This window comes from Myxine glutinosa, chromosome 4 (genome assembly GCF_964187855.1).
Source record: "Myxine glutinosa chromosome 4, kmMyxGlut1.1, whole genome shotgun sequence".
Lineage (NCBI taxonomy): Eukaryota > Metazoa > Chordata > Myxini > Myxiniformes > Myxinidae > Myxine > Myxine glutinosa.
In genome coordinates, this window is record NC_136264.1 from 83,248,098 (window position 1) to 83,271,689 (window position 23,592).

Genomic DNA, 23,592 nt, shown 5'->3' on the forward strand with positions numbered 1-23,592 from the left:
GTCACAAAAACGTCAACAATGATGCCGACATATATTTCTTCGTTTTTATTTCATTCAACATATTAGCCGGAAGTAAAATATGTTTCAGGAAATTACCGAGAGATATTTCTTCGTTTTTTTTATTAGTTATGTGCGCATACACTTTAAATAGGTTTATTTGAAATCTTTAATTTTCCACAAACATTCCACACACGCGGGAAAATGCAGAGATATATTTTTTAAAATCGCGTCATGGTGTGTCATACACCGCCCAACATGACACCGACGGCAATGTGTCGATATCTATTTTAAATTCGATATATCATTTCATTTTTCACAGTCGCTAACATAGTTTTAGACTCGGTTGAAAAAAAACGAGAAGAAAATCCGATGAAAGTTGCCGTTTATAGAACGAAATGAATTCTCAAATGCCTGTAACTTCAAGGCCATTGAGTCTCTCTCACGCCTTTATCTCCAATCTAACTCACCATATGATTTCATTTTTATCGATGGTTTTAGAGTCGGTGTCAGCAATAATTGAGAACATTCCACACACGCGGGAAAATGCAGATATATTTTTTAAAATCGCGTCATGGTGTATCATACACCGCCTAACATGACACCGACGGCAACGTGTCGATACATATTAAAAATTCGATATATCATTTCATTTTTCACAGTCGCTAACATAGTTTTCGACTCGGTTGAAAAAAACGGGAAGGAAATCCAATGAAAGTTGCCGTTTATAGAACGAAATGAATTCTCAAACGCCTGTAACTTCAACTTCAAGGCCATTGAGTCTCTCTCACGCCTTTATCTCCAATCTAACTCACCATATGATTTCATTTTTATCGATGGTTTTGGACTCGGTGTCAGCAATAATTGAGAACATTCCACACACGCGGGAAAATGCAGAGATATATTTTTAAAAATCGCGTCATGGTGTATCATACACCGCCCAACATGACACCGACGGCAACGTGTCGATATATATTAAAAATTCGCTTTTGCTTTTCCGTTAAGATATATTACTTTTTCGTTTGATGACAGTCGTCACAAAAACGTCAACAATGATGCCGACATATATTTCTTCGTTTTTATTTAATTCAACATTATTAGCCGGAAGTAAAATATGTTTCAGGAAATTACCGAGAGATATTTCTTCGTTTTTTAAAATTAGTTATGTGCGAATACACTTTAAATAGGTTTATTTGAAATCTTTAATTTTCCACAATATAATTTACTTGCCATTTATCATTTGATGATTACGAGACAAATTCCTCTTGAGGATCGTGACAATTCATGCGCTGCGTGGAAACTTCTATTTCCAAAATGAATGAGACGATCGATGAAGAACGCAGACTTGAACAGGATGCAGCAAGAAAACGAATGAGACGGGCGAACGAGTCCATCGACGAACGTCAATGCAAACTTGCGGGGTCACCCGTGGGAATCCCACGGGCATGGATGTGTGTGACATTTCGACATATTGAGTTAGATGCTGCACATTCATTTTTACAAAATGGTTACTGGCAAGTCATCAGATCCAGAAATGGTGTAAAAACCACCGTTTAGAGGCCATTTTTCCCCGCAAAGCGGGGGTTGGCCTTTTCGGGGACCGTGGTAGTTGTTGTTTTTTTGTCCCCTTTTTGAAGCAATGTTTTACGGCCGGATGCCCTTCCTGACGCCAACCCTTTTTGCCGCCTTCAACGACAAACAGGGAATTACCAGTGAACTGGTACTCAATTAGCCGACCTCGGAAGGATGACAGGCTGAGTCAACCCCCCTGGCATTAATTCGGCGATCGACCGAGATTCGAACCCAGGATCCTAAGCCGGCACCCTAGCCGCTAGCCCAACACCAGAAATGGTGTCATGAACACAATTTATTTACGCACAAGCACAAAAGCAAGACGGGCCGATTTCCGATTCCGACGGGCCGATTTGGAGCAAGAAAAAGAACGAGACGGGAGAAAAAGGAGAGAAACGAGACGGGGAAAGCCGATTGGAGAGGCGAGTGAGGCGCGATTGGAGAGGAGTGTGAGGCGCGATTGGAGAGGAGTGTGAGGCACGATTGGAGAGGAGTGTGAGGCGTGATTGGAGAGGAGTGTGAGGCACGATTGGAGAGGAGTGATTGGAGGGGAGTGTGAGGCACGATTGGAGAGGAGTGTGAGGCACAATTGGAGAGGAGTGTGAGGCACGATTGGAGAGGAGTGTGAGGCGCGATTGGAGAGGAGTGTGAGGCGCGATTGGAGAGGCGTGTGAAGGATTGCAGAGGAGAGGAGTGTGAGGGATTGGAGAGGTGAGGGATTGGAAAGGAGAGGGATGTGAGGGTTTGGAGAGGAGAGGAGTGCTAGGTGGAGAGAGGAGAGTGTCAGGTGGAGACAGGAGAGTGTCAGGTGGAGACAGGAGAGTGTCAGGTGGAGAGGAGTGAGGGGTCACATATTATGTGAAATAACTAAATTCACACCATTTCTGGATCTGATGACTTGCCAGTAACCATTTTTTAAAAATGAATGTGCAGCATATAACTCAATATGTCGAAATGTCACACACATCCATGCCCGTGGGATTCCCACGGGTGACCCCGCTAGTATATTATAATAGCCGTAGATGATTCTGTCTGTCTGTCTGTCTATCTGTTGGGTGTCTGTCCGGGGTGTGGCTTACTCGGTTTGCAGAGTAGCTCCACCCATAGCTCCACCCATTCTGGGAGTGGCTATAAACAAATATCCACCATTTTATTAACTCGCATAGCTTTGAGTCCTGTTTTGTAGGCCCGTGGTGTCTTGCTCTCCCCCAGTTTTATTTCAAATCAAATCCGATAAATCATTTCATTTTTCACAGTCGCTAACATAGTTTTAGACTCGGTTGAAAAAAAACGGGAAGAAAATCCGATGAAAGTTGCCGTTTATAGAACGAAATGAATTCTCAAAGGCCTGTAACTTCAAGGCCATTGAGTCTCTCTCACGCCTTTATCTCCAATCTAACTCACCATATGATTTCATTTTTATCGATGGTTTTACTTTTAGACTCGGTGTCAGCAATAATTGAGAACAATCCACACACGCGGGAAAATGGAGATATATTTTTTAAAATCGCGTCATGGTGTATCATACACCGCCCAACATGACACCGACGGCAACGTGTCTATATATCTTAAAAATTCGCTTTTGCTTTTCCGTTATGATATATTACTATTTCGTTTAATGATAGTCGTCACAAAACGTCAACAATGATGCCGACATATATTTCTTCTTTTTTATTTCATTCAACATATTAGCCGGAAGTAAAATATGTTTCAGGAAATTACCGAGAGATATTTCTTCGTTTTTTTTATTAGTTATGTGCGCATACACTTTAAATAGGTTTATTTGAAATCTTTAATTTTCCACAAACATTCCACACACGCGGGAAAATGCAGAGATATATTTTTTAAAATCGCGTCATGGTGTATCATACACCGCCCAACATGACACCGACGGCAATGTGTCGATATCTATTTTAAATTCGATATATCATTTCATTTTTCACAGTCGCTAACATAGTTTTAGACTCGGTTGAAAAAAAACGAGAAGAAAATCCGATGAAAGTTGCCGTTTATAGAACGAAATGAATTCTCAAATGCCTGTAACTTCAAGGCCATTGAGTCTCTCCCACGCCTTTATCTCCAATCTAACTCACCATATGATTTCATTTTTATCGATGGTTTTAGAGTCGGTGTCAGCAATAATTGAGAACATTCCACACACGCGGGAAAATGCAGATATATTTTTTAAAATCGCGTCATGGTGTATCATACACCGCCCAACATGACACCGACGGCAACGTGTCGATATATATTAAAAATTCGCTTTTGCTTTTCCGTTAAGATATATTACTTTTTCGTTTGATGACAGTCGTCACAAAAACGTCAACAATGATGCCGACATATATTTCTTCGTTTTTATTTAATTCAACATTATTAGCCGGAAGTAAAATATGTTTCAGGAAATTACCGAGAGATATTTCTTCGTTTTTTAAAATTAGTTATGTGCGAATACACTTTAAATAGGTTTATTTGAAATCTTTAATTTTCCACAATATAATTTACTTGCCATTTATCATTTGATGATTACGAGACAAATTCCTCTTGAGGATCGTGACAATTCATGCGCTGCGTGGAAACTTCTATTTCCAAAATGAATGAGACGATCGATGAAGAACGCAGACTTGAACAGGATGCAGCAAGAAAACGAATGAGACGGGCGAACGAGTCCATCGACGAACGTCAATGCAAACTTGCGGGGTCACCCGTGGGAATCCCACGGGCATGGATGTGTGTGACATTTCGACATATTGAGTTAGATGCTGCACATTCATTTTTACAAAATGGTTACTGGCAAGTCATCAGATCCAGAAATGGTGTAAAAACCACCGTTTAGAGGCCATTTTTCCCCGCAAAGCGGGGGTTGGCCTTTTCGGGGACCGTGGTAGTTGTTGTTTTTTTGTCCCCTTTTTGAAGCAATGTTTTACGGCCGGATGCCCTTCCTGACGCCAACCCTTTTTGCCGCCTTCAACGACAAACAGGGAATTACCAGTGAACTGGTACTCAATTAGCCGACCTCGGAAGGATGACAGGCTGAGTCAACCCCCCTGGCATTAATTCGGCGATCGACCGAGATTCGAACCCAGGATCCTAAGCCGGCACCCTAGCCGCTAGCCCAACACCAGAAATGGTGTCATGAACACAATTTATTTACGCACAAGCACAAAAGCAAGACGGGCCGATTTCCGATTCCGACGGGCGAGACGGGCCGATTTCCGATTCCGACGGGCCGATTTGGAGCAAGAAAAAGAACGAGACGGGAGAAAAAGGAGAGAAACGAGACGGGGAAAGCCGATTGGAGAGGCGAGTGAGGCGCGATTGGAGAGGAGTGTGAGGCGCGATTGGAGAGGAGTGTGAGGCACGATTGGAGAGGAGTGTGAGGCGTGATTGGAGAGGAGTGTGAGGCACGATTGGAGAGGAGTGATTGGAGGGGAGTGTGAGGCACGATTGGAGAGGAGTGTGAGGCACGATTGGAGAGGAGTGTGAGGCGCGATTGGAGAGGAGTGTGAGGCGCGATTGGAGAGGAGTGTGAGGCGCGATTGGAGAGGCGTGTGAAGGATTGGAGAGGAGAGGAGTGTGAGGGATTGGAGAGGTGAGGGATTGGAAAGGAGAGGGATGTGAGGGTTTGGAGAGGAGAGGAGTGCTAGGTGGAGAGAGGAGAGTGTCAGGTGGAGACAGGAGAGTGTCAGGTGGAGACAGGAGAGTGTCAGGTGGAGAGGAGTGAGGGGTCACATATTATGTGAAATAACTAAATTCACACCATTTCTGGATCTGATGACTTGCCAGTAACCATTTTGTAAAAATGAATGTGCAGCATATAACTCAATATGTCGAAATGTCACACACATCCATGCCCGTGGGATTCCCACGGGTGACCCCGCTAGTATATATATATTCAATGACATAACAGCGTGACGAGCGCTGTCCCGATCTCCTGTGGACCGAAGTCCTAGACCAAAGCGTCACCTCCGTCCCGGAGGCCTCAGCCCGGCCACTCTGCCAACAGACAGATTTATTCTTTGGTCCCCATTGGCTAAACATCAAGCAGAGCCGCCAATCCAGATTTCGGGCTTATTTTCCTCTTATGAGGCTGCCTTTTTTATAATAAAAAAAGGTAAAAAATCAAACATTTAAACAGCCTTGGACGTGCACCTTGACCCCATGGCCAAGGCACACCGTCTATCAAGGCTGTCCCATTAGCATGCACATGCACCTCAACCCAAAGGCTGAAGTACATGGTCAATCAAAACACATGCTTCCTGACCCCGAAGGGCCACAATGCATGGTCATACAATTGGACCCCTCCTCCAGGAGGGCTCCATAGGAGTGAGTCCCCGTGACTTCAACACCATGCCGTCCCGACGAGGGCTTATTTACCACGTATGAAGTGGCCTTTTTTACGATGAAAAAAGGTAAAAAATCAAACATTTGAACAGCCTTGGACGTGCACCTTGACCCCATGGCCAAGGCACAACGTCTATCAAGGCTGTCCCAATAACATTTCACATGCACCTCAACCCCAAGGCTGAAGCACATGGTCATTCCAACACATGCATCCTGACCCCGAAGGGCCAGAATGCATGGTCATACAATTGGACCCCTCCTCCATAGGAGTGAGTCCCCATGACTTCAACACCATGCCATTCCGACGAGGGCTTATTAACTGTTATGAGGCCACAGTTAAGGCCTGCCTTTTTTACTATGAAAAAAGGTAAAAAGTCAAACATTTTAACAGCCTCGGACGTGCACCTTGACCCCATGGCCAAGGCACAACGTCAACAAGGCTGTCCCAATAACATTACACATGTGCCTCAACCCCAAGGCTGAAGCACATGGTCATTCAAACACATGCATCATGCCCCCGAAGGGCCACAATGCATGGTCATACAATTGGGACCACTCCTCTTAATAGGAGTAAGACCCCTTGATCCACCGACAGGGCATTACTCCTGCCAGGTCCGATTTGCATGCAGGTCTACCAGCGCTTTTAGGGGCCTGCGCAAGGCCTGCCTTTTTTGCTTGTAAGGGTTGGCGTCAGGAAGGGCATCCGGCCATAAAAACATTGCCTCAAACAGGGAACCATGATGATTGTCATGGGGCCCGCAAGGCCAACCCCTAGTGGGCAAAAATGGCCTTAAAACGATCATTTATTCATTCATTCACACACACACACACACACACATATATATATATATATATATATATATATATATATATATATATATATATATATATATATATATATAATATATATATTGTTGTGGATATGAGAATGTTGTTTTTTTAATTGTTGTGTAGTGAATAGTTGTAAAAAGTCACCCTCCTTCCTGCATTTGTTGTTGTATAAAGGTCAAAGGGCGTTCCCGTAGTTAATTCCACAAAGCATACACGCAGGACACCATATCTCCCTGTTCAGTAGTTATATCCTTATTCTGTGTATTCGGCTAAGGATTTGTCTTCCATTAATTTGACACTCCATTGCACTGCATTAAATAAAGTAGATCCCTCCGACATGGCATCTTCAAAGTGCCAGGTTTGCCAGGTTTGCTGCAATTGCCAACTGCATTTGGGCGGTTTTCTTCGTTCGCCATTGCTGCCCTTTGGCTGGGGCTAGCTCGAATCGCCCCAAAACCACCATTGGCCACGAGGTAAGGTCGGGGAAGAAAGGCGTTGTCTCCACCTCGTCATAGAGGGGAGGAGTGAACCAGCCCTTGCCGACCAACCCAGAACGAGGAGTTGGCTTTAGAGGACGGAGAAAGAACGTTTGGGGGAGGTTCGCAAAAGGGTCAAGGGTGGGGCTTATATAACCCGAGGAAGACGCCCCCAGAGAGAGTGGAGGAGGGAGGAGATCAGATCACAGACGAGCCTGAAGAGAGTCCTGGAGTTTGTGAGAGAGGGAGAGAGAACCCGTCACGCCAGACCCCCCACCAGCAGCGTTGGCTCCACCAAGCAGCTCCGACCCATTACCCTGCGCACACGACAGGATCGGTGGCATCGGCGGCCGTCGAGGTCCAGCCCGACGTCCCGTGCGGGATCAAGTTCCAGCCAGCTCCGTGCCTTCCTCCCCCTCCAGCCACCCACCTCCTTCCAGCCAATCCACTCTGCAATTCCCCGTGTGAGTCCGTCTTTGTTTGTTCTGCCCTGGGTTAATTAAGCCTGTTTAGTTAAGCTAGAATTTTCACTGTGTCTCCTTGATTCCTTCTGTCTTTATTTTATTATCTTTCCTTCTTCCTTGGTTACTTTTGGTTGTAAATAGAAATAAATTATATTCGTATTCCCTACTTCTGTCTTCCTCTTCTTCACATCCGTGTCGCCTTTGTCTTTTCCCTCATTGAATATCTGTGGCGCGATTCGGCCAACGTTCAGGAATCGGGTTAGTCGGGGTAACTGTTCGGGCGCGGCGGCCATCCGCTCGGCAAACAACATCCTCGCCGCGGTCCCGTAACCATTGGTGTCGGGAGCGGGATTGGACCCGAAGCGCGCTTAACGCGCTCAAAATTACGAGCGGCCGAAATTGTTTTGTTTTGTTTTAGAAAAACCCGAACTTTGAAATCGCGCCATGGCTAGTCAAGGCGATCGGATGCAGGTGGGTGAGCTAGAAGAGGGGTTAGGGGTAACCCAGGACCACAGGGAAGAAATAGAGGAGAGCAATGAGGAGGTGGTTGAGAGAGTATCAGGTGCGCAAAATGGCGCCCTCGCGCACGTGGTTACAACGGCACCAAATTTCGCCGCGCCCGCGACCGTAGCAGCGCCGCCGATGGATTGGGGCCTATTCATGCTGCAAATGCGGGCCCTCATGGAAGAGAACAGGGGGCTGGGAGACCAAATTGGGGCAATGAGGGACGAAGCGAGGGGTACTAGTGAGCAATTAAGAGACGGGTTAAACAATATGGACAATAAATTTGAGGGGTTGGACAGTAAATTTGCGGGGTTAGACAACGGGATAAAAGAGGTAAAGAATGGGTTAACGGGGCTAGAAGATAGGATGGAAGGCAAATTGCGGGAGATAGGGGAGCAATCCGCCCGGGAAATCAAACGGATGGGGAACCAGATAGAGGAGGTGAAAATCGGGTTAGACACTAAACTGGATGCTCAGAGGGATGAATTAGAGCAGATGAGGGCGGCATCTACTAAAGAGATGGGAGAAATGAAGGAGGAAATAGGACGAGGTGTAAGCGAGGAGGTCTCGGGGGTACGCGAGGAGGTAAGGCGAGGTGAGAAGCGTATGGAGAAGGAGGGGAGGAATAATACGGCTAGGTTACAGGGGGGCATAGAGGACCTGACGCAGGAAATAGAACAGCTGACGGTGGGACAAAAGGGACTTGTGGAGCAGGTGGAAAAGAACACTGCGGTACTAGCAGGGTTAAAGGTGACACAAAAAGACATCAGGAACGAATTGATAGCGACAAAGAAGGAATGTCACATGGTACGTGAGGGACTGACAACGAGGTTGGACGAGGTGACAGAAGCAATGGAGACGAAGGACCGGGAGGTGAGGACGCACATAGAAACGGTCAAGGTAGCGTTAGAGGACGAAATTGAGGAGACGCACCGGGAAATAAAAGAGGTTAAGCAAAAGTTAGAGGAAGTGGAAGAGGGGGTGAGTGAAATTAAGAAGAGAGGGAGGGAAACTAAGAGGGAGATAAAGGAGGAAGTAATGGAATATGTGCAAGGTCGGTGCTCAAATCATGATGGTGTGCTCGCTAACCAAATAAAAAGTTTGCAGGTGGCGAAGGAGGTGCGGAGACGAGGTGCCGAGGTGAGTGGCGATATACGTGGAAATGTATATGATGTGAGGGGAGCTTCAGTCGGCTTGGGGGTTGCTTTGGATCCGGGTGTTCGTGAGAGGCCGTTGGTGAAGTGTGCGACAGGTACAGAGTGCGAAGGAGGAGGTGTGCGAGAATGTCCGACTCTTGGGTGTGTGAGGAAAAAGTGCGCGCCGAGGAGTGAGTGTGCTGTCGAGAGTGAGTTGGTCGTAGCGCGTGTGCGGGGGGGCACATGGAAGCGCGTAGTGGGGAGTGTTACAGGGGATGTAACAGAAGCATGTACACCTGTGGTGAGTGTTACGGAGGGTGTAACGGAAGAGTGTGCGCAAGAGTATGCGTGAGAAAGGTGTGTAAAGGACGGGTGCATGAGGAAAGAGTGCGCTGGCAAGAGTAAGGGTGAATGCGCGACCGAGAGTGGAGGTAAGAGTAGTGAGAGTGACATAGAGCGTGAGTTGGTTGTGGCAGGTAAGAGAGGATGTACACCTGGAATGGAAGGAAGCACACCTGGAATGGTAGAACGCGTATGGGAATGCACGCTGGAATTGGTAGTGAGGCACGTGGTTGGGTGTGCAAGTGAGAGCACACCTGTGGTTGTCACAGAGGAGGTGACCGAGGAGGGGGCGCGAAGAGGTGTGTTGGTGAGGTGTGCGAATGACGAGTGTGTGCAAAGGTGTGCGGTGGTCAGGTGTGTGACCAAGTCTGTAAGCGGAATGAGAGTACCTGGGTGTGTAAAAGAAGGTGCAATGACGAGGAGCATGGGAACGGCTGGATGTATGAGCAAGGAACGGGCTGCGGGGTGTGAGCATGCAAGTGGAGCATCGACGGTAGAACGGTAGGTTAGCGGTTAGAGCGACGTATAGCCGAATCGGGCCTTTGGTGCGAACCGGACAGCTTTGCGTGCCGCGGGGATCCGCGGCGGTTTCGAAAGAACCGCCGTGTGGGATCCACGCCGGGCCGCGCTTTGAACGGCCGCGTCCGTGCTCCACTAAGCGGAGCGGGCGGCCCGGTAGGAAGGGTCGTCATGGCGACCCCTTTTTGTTGAGGCGTTCCGGCAGGTCGAGATCGGGCCATTGGACGGCTCCGTGCCGAGGTGGTGCGTGGGCTCTCGGCCCGGGTAAGCGTCCTTCCCTGCACCGAGTGCCGGACGCATCCAGCCGCTGGCACTAAGCAACCCGCATTCATTGCTCGGCTTTATGAAGCCGAGCTTTGGAAATGAATTGGCGCACCGAGAGGCTCTAGTGAGTAGACGTGTGACGAGGATAGTGTTTTGGCCCCGAAATTAGAAAAACAAAATTTGATGATTGGCAAAGGATTGGCAGAGTGATGATTGGTAATGGTAGAGTGATTTGGCAGATGATTGCCAAATTTTTAATTGGCTGGAATTTGGTGAGCAAAATTGATAGTAGAAGATGCCCGATGTGATGGGATGGCAACTCTGCCATCTCTCACAGCCGGGGGCAAAGGAGCACTAGGTTTATGGGGTTGTCAGTGAAAACTAGCCCGGGAGGGTTAGGATAATGATAGGGATCTAGAGAAGATGACCTTAGGTAACGGTAAGGTTAGGTAGTGACAATGATACCTGTAGTGGGGACACAGGTAGATTAGTGTGGATGATAATGATGTGGTATGTGCTTAGTTTAAAGGGAAGACGGGGAGCACTAAGTTAGCAGGGCAACAGGTAGTTCAGATGATGCCGTGTGTATGGTTAAAAGGTGTGATTGCACAGGTGTGCAACTGGACAGGTGTATGGAGCAGTGTTTGAGTGAGTGATGGTGATGTGTATTGTGCTGACCAAATGGTCCAGGAAGGAAGGAGGGTGCAGGTGGCACCAGGTGTGATTGCACAGGTGTGCAACTGGACAGGTGTATGGAGCAGTGTTTGAGTGAGTGATAGTGATGTGTGTTGTGTTGACCCAAATGGTCCAGGAAGGAAGGAGGGTGCAGGTGGCACCAGGGGTGATTGCACAGGTGTGCAACTGCAGGTGTATGAACAATGGTTGTGTGGAATACATGGAGTGTGGAATATATGGAGTATTGGAATGGATGGTCGTGGAGTGAGTATGGTGGAAACTGTGGAGTGGAGTGGATGGTGCGAAGGTGTGGATGGGGGAAAGGAGGATGGACCCCATCACGAATACCCGGGGAGGGTAGTTTAAGAATTAGGTAGAGGGTACAGGTAAATTGTGGTTGGATATTGGCATCTGTGGTGCGGGTAGTTGCACAGGAGAGTTGTGATGGGTGCATTAGTGTTGTGGAAATGGCTGGGCGTGTAGCCTGTTAGTGTGTGTAGTTGGTTGACACTCCGCCACTGTTAGGATGTCGGCCAGGTGAGGCCGCAGGTGGGCTCTGGGAGCCGGTAGTTGTTGTGGATGGGGCCCGAGGATCCGGAGGACGGACCCGGGTAGCCCAGTGCCAGAGGGCACCGAGGGGTGACAGAGCCAGGAGGGGCCTTCCCCAATTAGATAGGTTAGGGTGAGGAGCTAGGTAAGCTCGGGTGGCAACTACAGTGGTGGAGGTGTGCAGGTGGGTAGACCTGCTGGGAGAGCTGCACGACCCAGCCTGGAAATTGTGCAAGGGCACAGGGAGTTGCATCGGGGGAGTGAGACCCCAAATTGAGAAGCACCACAGTTTGGTCAATGGAATTGGTTTTTAGAACCCATAGTGTAGGTTGGCCAATGGATTGGCAGGAAAGACCCCGGGTAGTGTAAAGTGTGTTAATGTCATTTAGAGGATAGTTAGGATTAAGAATCTCCTCGCACCATCTACATCCACTCACCTGAGGTGACGCTACTCCGCACCATGCCATGGATGTTTTGTTATTTTATTATTTTGATGCAAATGTTTGGAATGTGAGACGCATCATGACGTGGGTGTGACATTGTGCTTGTTGTTCCATCTCTCCCTCCTTATGAGGATTGATGATGAATTGGGTGATGGCAAATTTTGGTTAGAGGGATTGTGGAGACGAATTTGGTATAGGAGAGATATGGGGAGACGTGACAGTAGTGACAAATTTGTAAATGTGTAGATTTTGTAAATATGGGGTAAGGGCAAGGGTAGAGTAGGTGACGGGGGGGGGGGGGGGGGGGGGGGGGGTGACGTACGGTAGGGACGAGCTTTCTCACTTCGCTCTCCGTACGCACTTCGCCTTGCATTGCCTTATTGATGTGTACCCTTGTGACCTTACCCCTCGCTCATCTGTCTTTTCCCCCTTTTGTCTCCCACATGAGAACTGTGCGCCACTGGGCGCCGAGGGGAGCGTGCGTGAGTCCGCCATTGGGCGCCCGAACCTCTCGCAACCACAGCTGTCTGCATCGATGCACCACCTTATGGACCACATGTCTGTGGCTGAGCACCACTGATGGACCCCATGGGTTGGGGCATGGCCCCTCTGCTTGAACCGGCCATGAAGGCCCGAGATCTTGCTGGCGGACCTTGGTCACAGGGCACCTATGCCCCACAGGTGAACCACACTAGTCGGCCCTGTGGGCCATAAATAAATAAAAATGGACACGTTGGGTGCATTTTATTATTGCAAATAGGCCGCCAGCAAAGAAGATGACAACCACAGGAAAATAACAATAGCCAGCAGAGGGAGCCGAAGAGGAAGACCAGCACCAGTGTTTGTTGTTTTTATTTTTATTCATGAACAGTGATGACTGTGCACCGATTGGTGCTTGAGGGTGCTTTGGTGCGTTTTTGGGTGCTTTCATGGTGCATCGATGCAGGGCAGACTGTCTCCCCCCCCCCCCCCCCCCCCAAAAGAACGATCACAGGTCCTGGGTTAGTTTTGTAAATAAAGTAGTCATTGTAAATAATGTGCCCCCCACCGTAAATGTATAGTTTGAAGACCAATTCCGCAATTCGGTTAGCTGTGGGCGTGAATCTGTTAGGCAGGGTGCAATGGAGCAGCGGGGTATATTTATTTATGTTTTAAAACGGTCGCACTCAGGGTCAGGTTAAATGTAGAGGGAACTACACCTACGTGCCACACTAAGGTAAAAGCTCATAGGCCCGGGATGTGCCTAAGGGGAGGAGGGTGCAGTGTTGTGGATATGAGAATGTTTTTTTTTTTATTGTTGTGTAGTGAATAGTTCTAAAAAGTCACCCTCCTTCCTGCATTTGTTGTTGTATAAAGGTCAAAGGGCGTTCCCGTAGTTAATTCCATAAAGCATACACGCAGGACACCATATCTCCATGTTCAGTAGTTATATCCTTATTCTGTGCATTAAGCTAAGGATTTGTCTTCCATTAATTTGACACTCCATTGCACTGCATTAAATAAAGTAGATCCCTCTGACATGGCATCTTCAAAGTGCCAGGTTTGCCAGGTTTGCTGCAATTGCCAACTGCATTTGGGCAGTTTTCTTCGTTCGCCATTGCTGCCCTTTGGCTGGGGCTAGCTCGAATCGCCCCAAAACCACCATTGGCCATGAGGTAAGGTCGGGGAAGAAAGGCGTGTCTCCACCTCGTCATAGAGGGGAGGAGTGAACCAGCCCTTGCCGACCAACCCAGAACGAGGGGTTGGCTTTAGAGGGCGGAGAAAGAACGTTTGGGGGAGGTTCGCAAAAGGGTCAAGGGTGGGGCTTATATAACCCGAGGAAGACGCCCCCAGAGAGAGTGGAGGAGGGAGGAGATCAGATCACAGACGAGCCTGAAGAGAGTCCTGGAGTTTGTGAGAGAGGGAGAGAGAACCCGTCACGCCAGACCCCCCACCAGCAGCGTTGGCTCCACCAAGCAGCTCCGACCCGTTACCCCGCATACACGACAGGATCGGTGGCATCGGCGGCCGTCGAGGTCCAGCCCGACGTCCCGTGCGGGATCAAGCTCCAGCCAGCTCCGTGCTTTCCTCCCCCTCCAGCCACCCACCTCCTTCCAGCCAATCCACTCTGCAATTCCCCGTGTGAGTCCGTCTTTGTTTGTTCTGCCCTGGGTTAATTAAGCCTGTTTAGTTAAGCTAGAATTTTCACTGTGTCTCCTTGATTCCTTCTGTCTTTATTTTATTATCTTTCCTTCTTCTTGGTTACTTTTGGTTGTAAATAGAAATAAATTATATTCGTATTCCCTACTTCTGTCTTCCTCTTCTTCACATCCGTGTCGCCTTTGTCTTTTCCCTCATTGAATATCTGTGGCGCGATTCGGCCAACGTTCAGGAGTCGGGTTAGTCGGGGTAACTGTTCGGGCGCGGCGGCCATCCGCTCGGCAAACAACATCCTCGCCGCGGTCCCGTAACAATATATATATATATATATATATATATATATATATATATATATATATATATATATATATATATATATATATATTATATATGTATACAGACTTGGCATTTAATATGGAATATTTTTTTTGTGGGGGTGAACTTACTTTTCAAGATGTCTTAGAACCAAAAGTTCATTGGAATTATGTTGAAATTATTCTAGATTTTGTTAATGTGACGTTTAAAAGAAACAAAAACCACATTTGACATTTCGAAACAAATAAATTGATCCTTGAAAGTGATGTAAACTGATATCGAACTCAATTCATGGACAGTACTGTGTTAAAGTTCTGTACGTTTTCCAGAAGTATCTCTTTATTTTGCACATTAGCCAAAAAATTTTTTAACAAAAGTTAAATTATGACTGGGATTACGGACAGTAAAATTACAGTTCAGTACTTCGTGTAAACCCCACGAGCATTCAGGAGAGCACGTACACGTTGAGGCATGCTGTTCACGAGATTTGCCAAGGTTTGGACAGGAATCGCTTGCCATGCAGTGACAATAGCCTGCTGCAATTCACGCACAGAGGTCGGCTGCTGGTCCAAGTGGTCGATTTGACGCGTTAATTCTGCCCACAAGTTCTCTATCGGATTCATATCCGGAGACATTACAGGCCACTCCATATGCTCTACACCACGGTCAGCAAGAAAGTGTTGGATCATGCGAGCACGATGAGGCTGTGCATTGTCATCTTGGAAGACGCTGCACGAGCAAATGGAAGCAATGTTTCTTCCAGAATAGCCCTGTACTTGAACTGGTTCAGGTTTCCATTCATAACAACCAGGTCAGTTTTGCCCCCTGCATGAAAAGCAGCCCAAACGGTCACCCCACCACCTCCAGCTTGGACTCTTGGCACTATACAATCTTTGTTGTAGGCTTCATGCACTTGTCTGCGCACTCGGACGCGGCCATCTTGATGATAGACCAGAAATCTAGACTCGTCACTGAAAATCACGTGATTCCAGTGTCCTGGCTGCCATTGACTGTGCTCTCTGGCCCACTGCAATCGGCGCTGGCGGTGTTGTCTGGTCAGGCGTGGATTTTTCAGGGGACGCCTGGCATGATAGCCTGCTTGAACCAGTCGTTGGTTGACTAGCCTTCTGGATACAGGCACATTTGTCATTTGCTGCCACTCAGCCCTAAGCCGATTAGCTGACTTGGTACGGCCATTGCGGACTAACCGGTGCAGCTGGCGATCATCCCGCCTTGTGGATCTGCGGGGACGTCCTGGCCTCGGTATTGGAGTAGGGACACCCCTCTGAGCATTTCGTTTCATGATCTTTGACACTTGACCTTGAGTGATGCCATACTGCCGAGCAATAGCACGCTGTTTCATGCCGTAATTTCGTAAAGACACCACTTCCATGACAAACAGCATTGTCGAGTTGACGGACCATCTCCAGAGGAAGCGGCAATAACTTTTGGAGACGTGCAGCAGTTGTTTTCCACTAATACAGAACGCAACAACCCTTGTATACCCGACTGTGAAGCCACTCATCAAATGCACCTGTCCGTACATTTTGCCACGCCACCTGTGATATAATCCTGTTGTTGACTTCTTGCTGCGACAGACAATCAGTGACATGGTTCTTTGAACAAATAAATCACCAAGGTGTAAAATAAACTCACCAGATTGATATACTGAGTTAAGAAAGTAAACCCAAGTCAAGAAAAAAAAAATATTCCATATTAAATGCCAAGTCTGTATATATATATATATATATATATATATATATATATATATATATATATATATATATATATATATATATATATATATATATATATATATATATATATATATATGTATATATATATATATATATATATATATATATAGATATATATATATATATATATATATATATACACATATATATATATATGTATGCAGTGCATTCAGAAAGTATTCAGACCCCTTCACCTTTTTCACATTTTGTTATGTTGCCGCCTTATGCTGAAATCGTTTAAATTCTTTTTTTTCCCTCATCAATCTACACTCAATACCCCATAAAGACAAAGAGAAAACAGGATTTTAGAAAGTTTTGCAAATTTCTTAAAAAGAAAAAACTGAAATATCACATTGACATGAGTATTCCTACCCTTTGCTATGACACTTGAAATTTATCTCAGGTGCCTCCCATTTCTCTTGATCATCTTTGAGATGTTTCGACACCTTGATTGGAGTCCACCTGTGGTAAATTCAATTGATTGGACATGATTTGGGAAGGCACACACCTGTCTATGTAAGGTCTCACAGCTGACAATGCATATCAGAGCAAAAACCAAGCCATGAGGTCGAAGGAACTGCCTGCAGAGCTCAGAGATGGCATTGTGTCGAGGAACAGATCTGGGGAAGCCTACAAAAAAAATCTCTGCTGCATTGAAGGTTCCCAAGAGCACGGTCGCCTCCATAATTCTTAAATGGAAGAAGTTTGGAACAACCAGGACTCTTCCTAGACCTGGCTGCCCGGCCAAACTGAGCAATCGGGGGAGAAGGGCCTTGGTAAGAGAGGTGACCAAGAACCCGATGGTCACTCGAGCTGAGCTCCAGAGATCCTGTGTGGAGATGGGAGAAACTTCCAGAAGGACAACCATCACTGCAACACTCCACCGATCTGGGCTTTATGGCAGAGTGGCCAGACGGAAGCCTCTCCTCAGTGAAAGACACATGAAAGCCCGCTTGGAGTTTGCAAAAAAGCACCTATAGGACTCTCAGACTGTGAGAAACAAGATTCTGTGGTCTGATGAAACCAAGATTGAACTGTTTGCCCCCCCCCCCCCCATCACTCCACTACTCTCCATCCCCCTCACTCCTTTCCAACTCCTCCTCACCCCTCTCTTCGCTTTATTCCTCTCCCCTCACTCCTTTCCAACTCCTCCTCACCCCTCTATTCCCCTTACTCCTGTCCCCTCACTCCCTTACTCTTTTCCAACTCCTCCTCACTCCTCTCTTCCCCTTATTCCTCTCCCCTCATTCCCTCACTCCTTTCCAAGTCCTCCTCACATCTCTCTTCCCTTTACTCCTCTCCCCTCACTCCTTTCCAACTCCTCCTCACTCCTTTCCAATGCCTCCTTACTCCTCTCTCCTCACTCATTTCCAACTCCTCACACCTATTTTCCCCTTACTCCTCTCCCCTCACTCCCTCACTCCTTTCCAACTCCTCCTCACCCCTCTCTCCCCCTTATTCCTCTCTCCTCACTCCCTCACTCCTTTCAAACTCCTCCTCTCCTTTCCAACTCCTCCTTACTTCTCTCCCCTCACTCCTTTCCAACTCCTCCTCACTCCTTTACAACTCCCCTCACTCCTTTCCAACTCCTCCTTACTCCTCTCCCCTCACTCCTTTCCAAGCCCTCCTCACTCCTCTCTTCCCTTTACTCCTCTCCCCTCACTCCTTTACAACTCTTCCTCACTCCTCTCTTCCCTTTACTCCTCTCCTCCCTTTACTCCTCTTCCCTCACTCCTTTCCAACTCCTCCTCACTCCTTTCCAACTCCTCCTTACTCCTCTCTTCCCTTTACTCCTCTCCCCTCACTCCCTCACTCCTTTCCAACTCCTCCTCACTCCTTTCCAACTCCTCCTTACTCCTCTCTCCTCTCCAACTCCTCCTCACTCCTTTCCAACTCCTCCTCACTCCTTTCCAACTCCTCCTTACTTCTCTCCCCTCACTCCTTTCCAACTCCCCTCACTCCTTTCCAACTCCCCCTCACTCCTTTCCAACTCCTCCTTACTCCTCTCCCCTCACTCCTTTCCAAGTCCTCCTCACTCCTCTCCTCCCTTTACTCCTCTTCCCTCACCCCCTCACTCCTTTCCAACTCCCCTCACTCCTTTCCAACTCCTCCTCACTCCTTTCCAACTCCTCCTCACTCCTTTCCAACTCCTCCTTACTCCTCTCTTCCCTTTACTCCTCTCCCCTCACTCCCTCACTCCCTCACTCCTCTCCAATCCCTCCACACTCCTCTCCAATTCTTCCACAGTCCTCTCCAATCCCTCTTCACTCCTCACCATTGCCTCCTCACTCCTCACCAATCCCTCTAAAACCCCTCACTTTGCACACTGCACAGGGGTGAGCATTGCACACAGGGGAGAGGAGTAAAGGATGACATACAGGGGAGAGGAGGGAGCATAAGATGAAAAGTGAAACTTCTACCTTCACTTGACTTGAGAGGATGGAGGGTGAAACAGCCTTGACTCTTCTTATTTTTAAACTTGAAAGCATCGAAAACATTTCACTTTACAAAGTAAAAACAGATTAAAACTAAACGTTATTAACAAATATTGTATTCCATAGTTAGATTACATTATTATGTACATTTTTGAAGTACTGTATTGTTTAATTCCATAGTTTGGAAAGAGTTGTCTCGACTTAAACAAACTCTGTATATACACCCCAGGAATATGGAAAAATATAATTAGACTTCGGCTTGATCCCGAACTTCAGTATTCAGTCGCTGTACTTTTACTAAGTAATACTATTCCTCCTTATTACTAAGTGATAAGTCCTCGTAGGGAATGTTCTCTCCTCTCCTCCTTCCTCGTCCCCACAACTCATCCGACCAGACACATTAAAAACGGCTGTTAGAAGAAATTTTGCCGGTTTTCTCAACTTTAGCTGAAACTGAGACTTAAACCATCCTAGCGACTGTGAAAAATGAAAACGGATGGTGAATTAGAGTCTAGATAAAGCCGGAAGGGAGTCTCAATGGATTTGATGTTACAGGCCTTCGCCATTTCATTTAAAATGTATTTTGTCCTATAAACGTCAACTTTCATCCGCCATTTTAGTTTCCTCTACCACTTCATATCTGTTTTGCTCTTACACGAGCCTCGATGTTGTATACAAAAAAAAAAAAAAAAACGATTTTCTTCGCGTTTTTTGCAACGGAGTGTAAAACCATCTTAGCGACTGTGAAAAATGATATCAGATATCGAATTAGAGTTTAAATAAAACTGTGAGAGAGTGAGAAAGCACGAGCCTAACATAAGAGGCCTCAAAGCACCTTTGGGCTGTGTATAGGATACCTCTTCCCGCGATCGCTGCGAAGGAAACATGTGCATTACCTTGTTTCCTTTGCATGAGTTGTAATCAAAATGTACCTTTGTTTCTTCAAAAAGTAACTTCTGATAGAAGACACGTTGATTCAGTCTTGAAATGGACATCAGAGGCCTATCAGAGGCCGATGGAGCCTCAGAGATATGCGAGAAAAACAAAATGGTGGAAATATGTTTTTGAAGCCCCTCCCAGAACGGGTGTTGCCACTCCCACGGACAGACAACCTCACACGCAGACAGACAGACTCATCTTAGCAGAATATTATAGAGATTCTAATTATATATCTGATTTTAAGTCTTCCTTTCATTTTTCCATTCTTTTCCATGAAAGTTTTTTGTGGTTTCAGCACTCTTGAATTCATGGTATCATTCAGCTATAAGGGTGGCTAAAAACAACAAACAAGCAACAATGATAACAAACAACAATCACGACTGGTCAACCCACACGGTAGAATCAAGGACACAGATCACAGAATGGCTTTTAATAACCAAAGTGTCATTTCTGATCGCTGTGGGGGAATGCAAGCAGACTAAAATGTCCATACCAAGAACAATTTTGAAGATTTTAATTATTTGGAGGAGATTCACTCAGGATATAACAAGGATTACAACAAAATACTATGCCGACGTACATGAACAGGACTCAACGCGAACGTTCCACGAATCTCCTCTCGATTCAGCTGACTTCACTCCTTTTATAATAAATGCGGACAAAGGATGAGGCATGGTTGTCTTCAAAGTGGAAGTGTGAAGGAGGGGGAGATTTGCGGGACGAGAGTTCCTGATAGCATGAATGAATGAATGAATGATCGTTTTAAGGCCATTTTCCCCACTAGAGCGGGGGTTAGCCTTGCGGGCCCCATGACAATCATGGTTCCCTGTTTGAGGCAATGTTTTTATGGCCGGATGCACCTTCCTGACGCCAACCCTTAGTCGCCTCTGACGATGCGCAGGGATACGGTGTACCTATTCCAAGCCGGGGTACACACCAGGATCATTCATCCCAGCAAGCTGGTACTCAATTTGCCGACCTCGGAAGGATGACAGGCTGAGTCAACCCCCCTTGCGTTAATTCAGCGATCGAGCGGGATTCGAACCCAGGATCCTAGGATCCCAAGCCGGCACCCTAACCACTAAGCCAACACCAGGGATGATAGCATCGAATCAAATATTTATTTTACCAGACGATAAAGAAAGAAATACATTGGGAATCTCATCATTGAGCCATGAGTTTGCCGGTAAGACGAGATAAAGGATTTCTCAACCCCATCGGTTTAAGCTGGTATTTGCACAGCGCTGCGAATGCGAGATATGTAGATGCGGTTTCCATTACAGAGGCAATTTCTTCACTCGGGCTGGCACCATTGTCGTCTCTGCTGAACTCAATTTAAACATATATTGTCACAAGACAAACGCTCCGCGAGGTATTACAATAACTTCAAACTTTAATGGAAATTTGCATTTGTCCTAATGTAAATTTGCGCTCAATGACCTTTGCAGGACAGATTCATTCCCAAGACGGATAGATGTCTGGTACAAAGTGACTTTACAAAATATAGTATTTCACTCTTGCACAGATTTCAATGTAAACCTTATTCCCATCACCAAGTACTGCAAACACAATTCACACAGTATTCATTGTTAAATATTCCATGTAAAAGGAACAGTGTTGTTTGCAGTAACTGAATGGCTGCATTAAATGGGTTGCCATTGCCTCTGTAGGACTTCAAACACTACTTTACAAACTTCAGGCAGAGGGTCGGCGATAACTCGCCTACCCTTGACAAATAATACCAGATGAGATCTGACCATCGGCTGGGAGTCTTGACAAAGACTTCCACATCGCACAAATGTGTTTCGGTTTTCTTGGGTTGATAATGAACTGAAAGATGGATGGTCGACACTGTCTGGTCCACTGTTGGCGTGTGGATGTTTACCGAAGCAGTCAGTAAATGACAGGGTGGACGGGGATGGGCAACAGCTGATGTTCATGTTGTTTTTTCTGTTTTTTGCAGAGCTGCTGACAAATGGCCATGGGAGAAAAAGAAGGCGATTGCATTCTTTCGTGGATCAAGGTATAGGAACAAATTTCATTGTACACTATTTTTTTATGCTTCAGACGACAAAGTCACCGGAGGTATTATGTTTTTGGGTTGTCCGTCCGTCTGTCGGTGATAGGTTTTTGTTACCACGATAACTTAAGAACGACTGAAGGATCTAAATCATACTTAGTATGTATGTATAACGAGTATGTACAATGATGCAAAGATGACTGATTAGTTTATGGGGTCAAGAGGTCAATGGTCAGAAGTTCCATGAGGTGAAAATCCTGTTACCGAGCTACCTTGTGAACCAGTGATGGGATTTTGACCAAACTTGATATAATTATATATTTTGATGCAAAGATGAGCTGATTAGATTTCGGCATCAAGAGGTCAAAGGTTAGAGTCTGCAATAGTTTTTTTTCTTTTTTTTGTATACAACATGGAGGCTCGTGTAAGAGATAACATTAATCACAAAAAAAAAAAACCGACACACAAACGTACAATAAAGGGAGCGGGAGACGAGATGGGGAGAGAGAGGGAAGCACACAAGTACAACGACGGAGAACAGGGACATCGGGAGATCTGTGGGAGGGAGAGGGCTTTGGGGGGAGGAAGCATGGGAAGGGTGGGGGGGGGGGAGGGGGGGTGGGAGAGGTTAAAAAAAAAAACATGGACACTGCTAGGACTTCCAGGAAAGAAGTTGGTATTTCAAAAAAGTGGAATTGGGGTGAATTAACGGGGGTAGAAATAACTTTTGGTACCGTGATAACTTAGGAACGGCTGAACGGAACGACATCAAACTTGGTACAGGTATGTATAATGATGTAAAGATAAACGGATTAGATGGTGGGGTCAAGAGGTCAAGGGCAGGGGTCCTGTTTGGTAAAAATTTTGATACTGGGCTAACTTCTGAACCAGTCGTGGGATTTTGACCAAATTTGGTATAAATATATATTATGATGCAAAGACGAACTCATTAGATTTTGGCCTCAAAGGTTAAATGTCACATCAGGTAAAAATGTGATGACTTGGTAAACGTATGTATAATGTAATAATGTGTCTAGTGACATATCAGCCGATGTCGCAACATCGAAGAGTGCCGGTCTAGTTATTCATTATTTTATTTTATTAACGTCACTATGCCAGCAAAACCCCTACCTGTGGAAAAATATTGGCAGTTGTTTGCCGACCTTCCGAACCCTGAAGAAACAAGTATTTCTGTTTGTCCCAAAAATGGTAAAACTTTTGCTTTCCCGCAAAGCTTCCATTTTGTTTTATTTCGTTTAGGATATAATTACCTCCGCCAAGGTGGACTGAGGCTACGTTTTCACTCCTGTCTGTCTATTTGTCTGCCTGTGAGCAACATATCTCAGAAAAGGTATGGACAGATTTGGACGAAACTTGGTGGACAGGTTGGGTGTGTGACAAGGACGAATTGATTCGATTTTGGTGAAGATTCAGATCCGGATACAAAAAATTTCTGAAATGATTCTTCAACATTGAGAGATGGGGCCAAAAATGATACATAGCACGATATCTGAAAATAGTGTGGATGGGTTGAGTAGGTGACAAGCACAGGCCGATTAGATATTGGTTTAGGTCCGGATGCAGATCCGGCCTATCAGTGGGATAGAAAACATAAACTGTTCAGCCTGGTGGAGGTTTGCGCTCTACCGAGTACCCTTCTAGTGTTACAACTTTTCCTGGTCATATGTCCGACGGGATGCTGCAGAGGTTACACGCTTACCTTTGAACTGTCAAATCAGCGTTCAAATCTCAGCCTAACTAAAGACTGTCTGATTGGTGTTTCATAGGCATTGCATACATGAATGCGCTATCTCTTGGATAGACGTTAAGCTGGCTGTCCTATCTGCTAGCATTAGCTGGTGGATGTTAAAGAT

The 23,592-nt window shown here is 46.2% G+C and overlaps 1 protein-coding gene across 2 annotated transcripts in view; it reads left to right on the forward strand.

The window, feature by feature from the left end:
* The window catches only part of POGLUT1 (protein O-glucosyltransferase 1), a 78,245-nt gene that overhangs the window by 42,585 nt on the left and 12,068 nt on the right, over positions 1-23,592 (forward strand). For both annotated transcript variants that reach the window (XM_068099858.2, XM_068099859.2), the window contains exon 6: positions 21,662-21,721. In XM_068099858.2, coding sequence (XP_067955959.2) covers positions 21,662-21,721 — 60 coding nt within the window. The remainder of the gene's footprint in view (positions 1-21,661; positions 21,722-23,592) is intronic.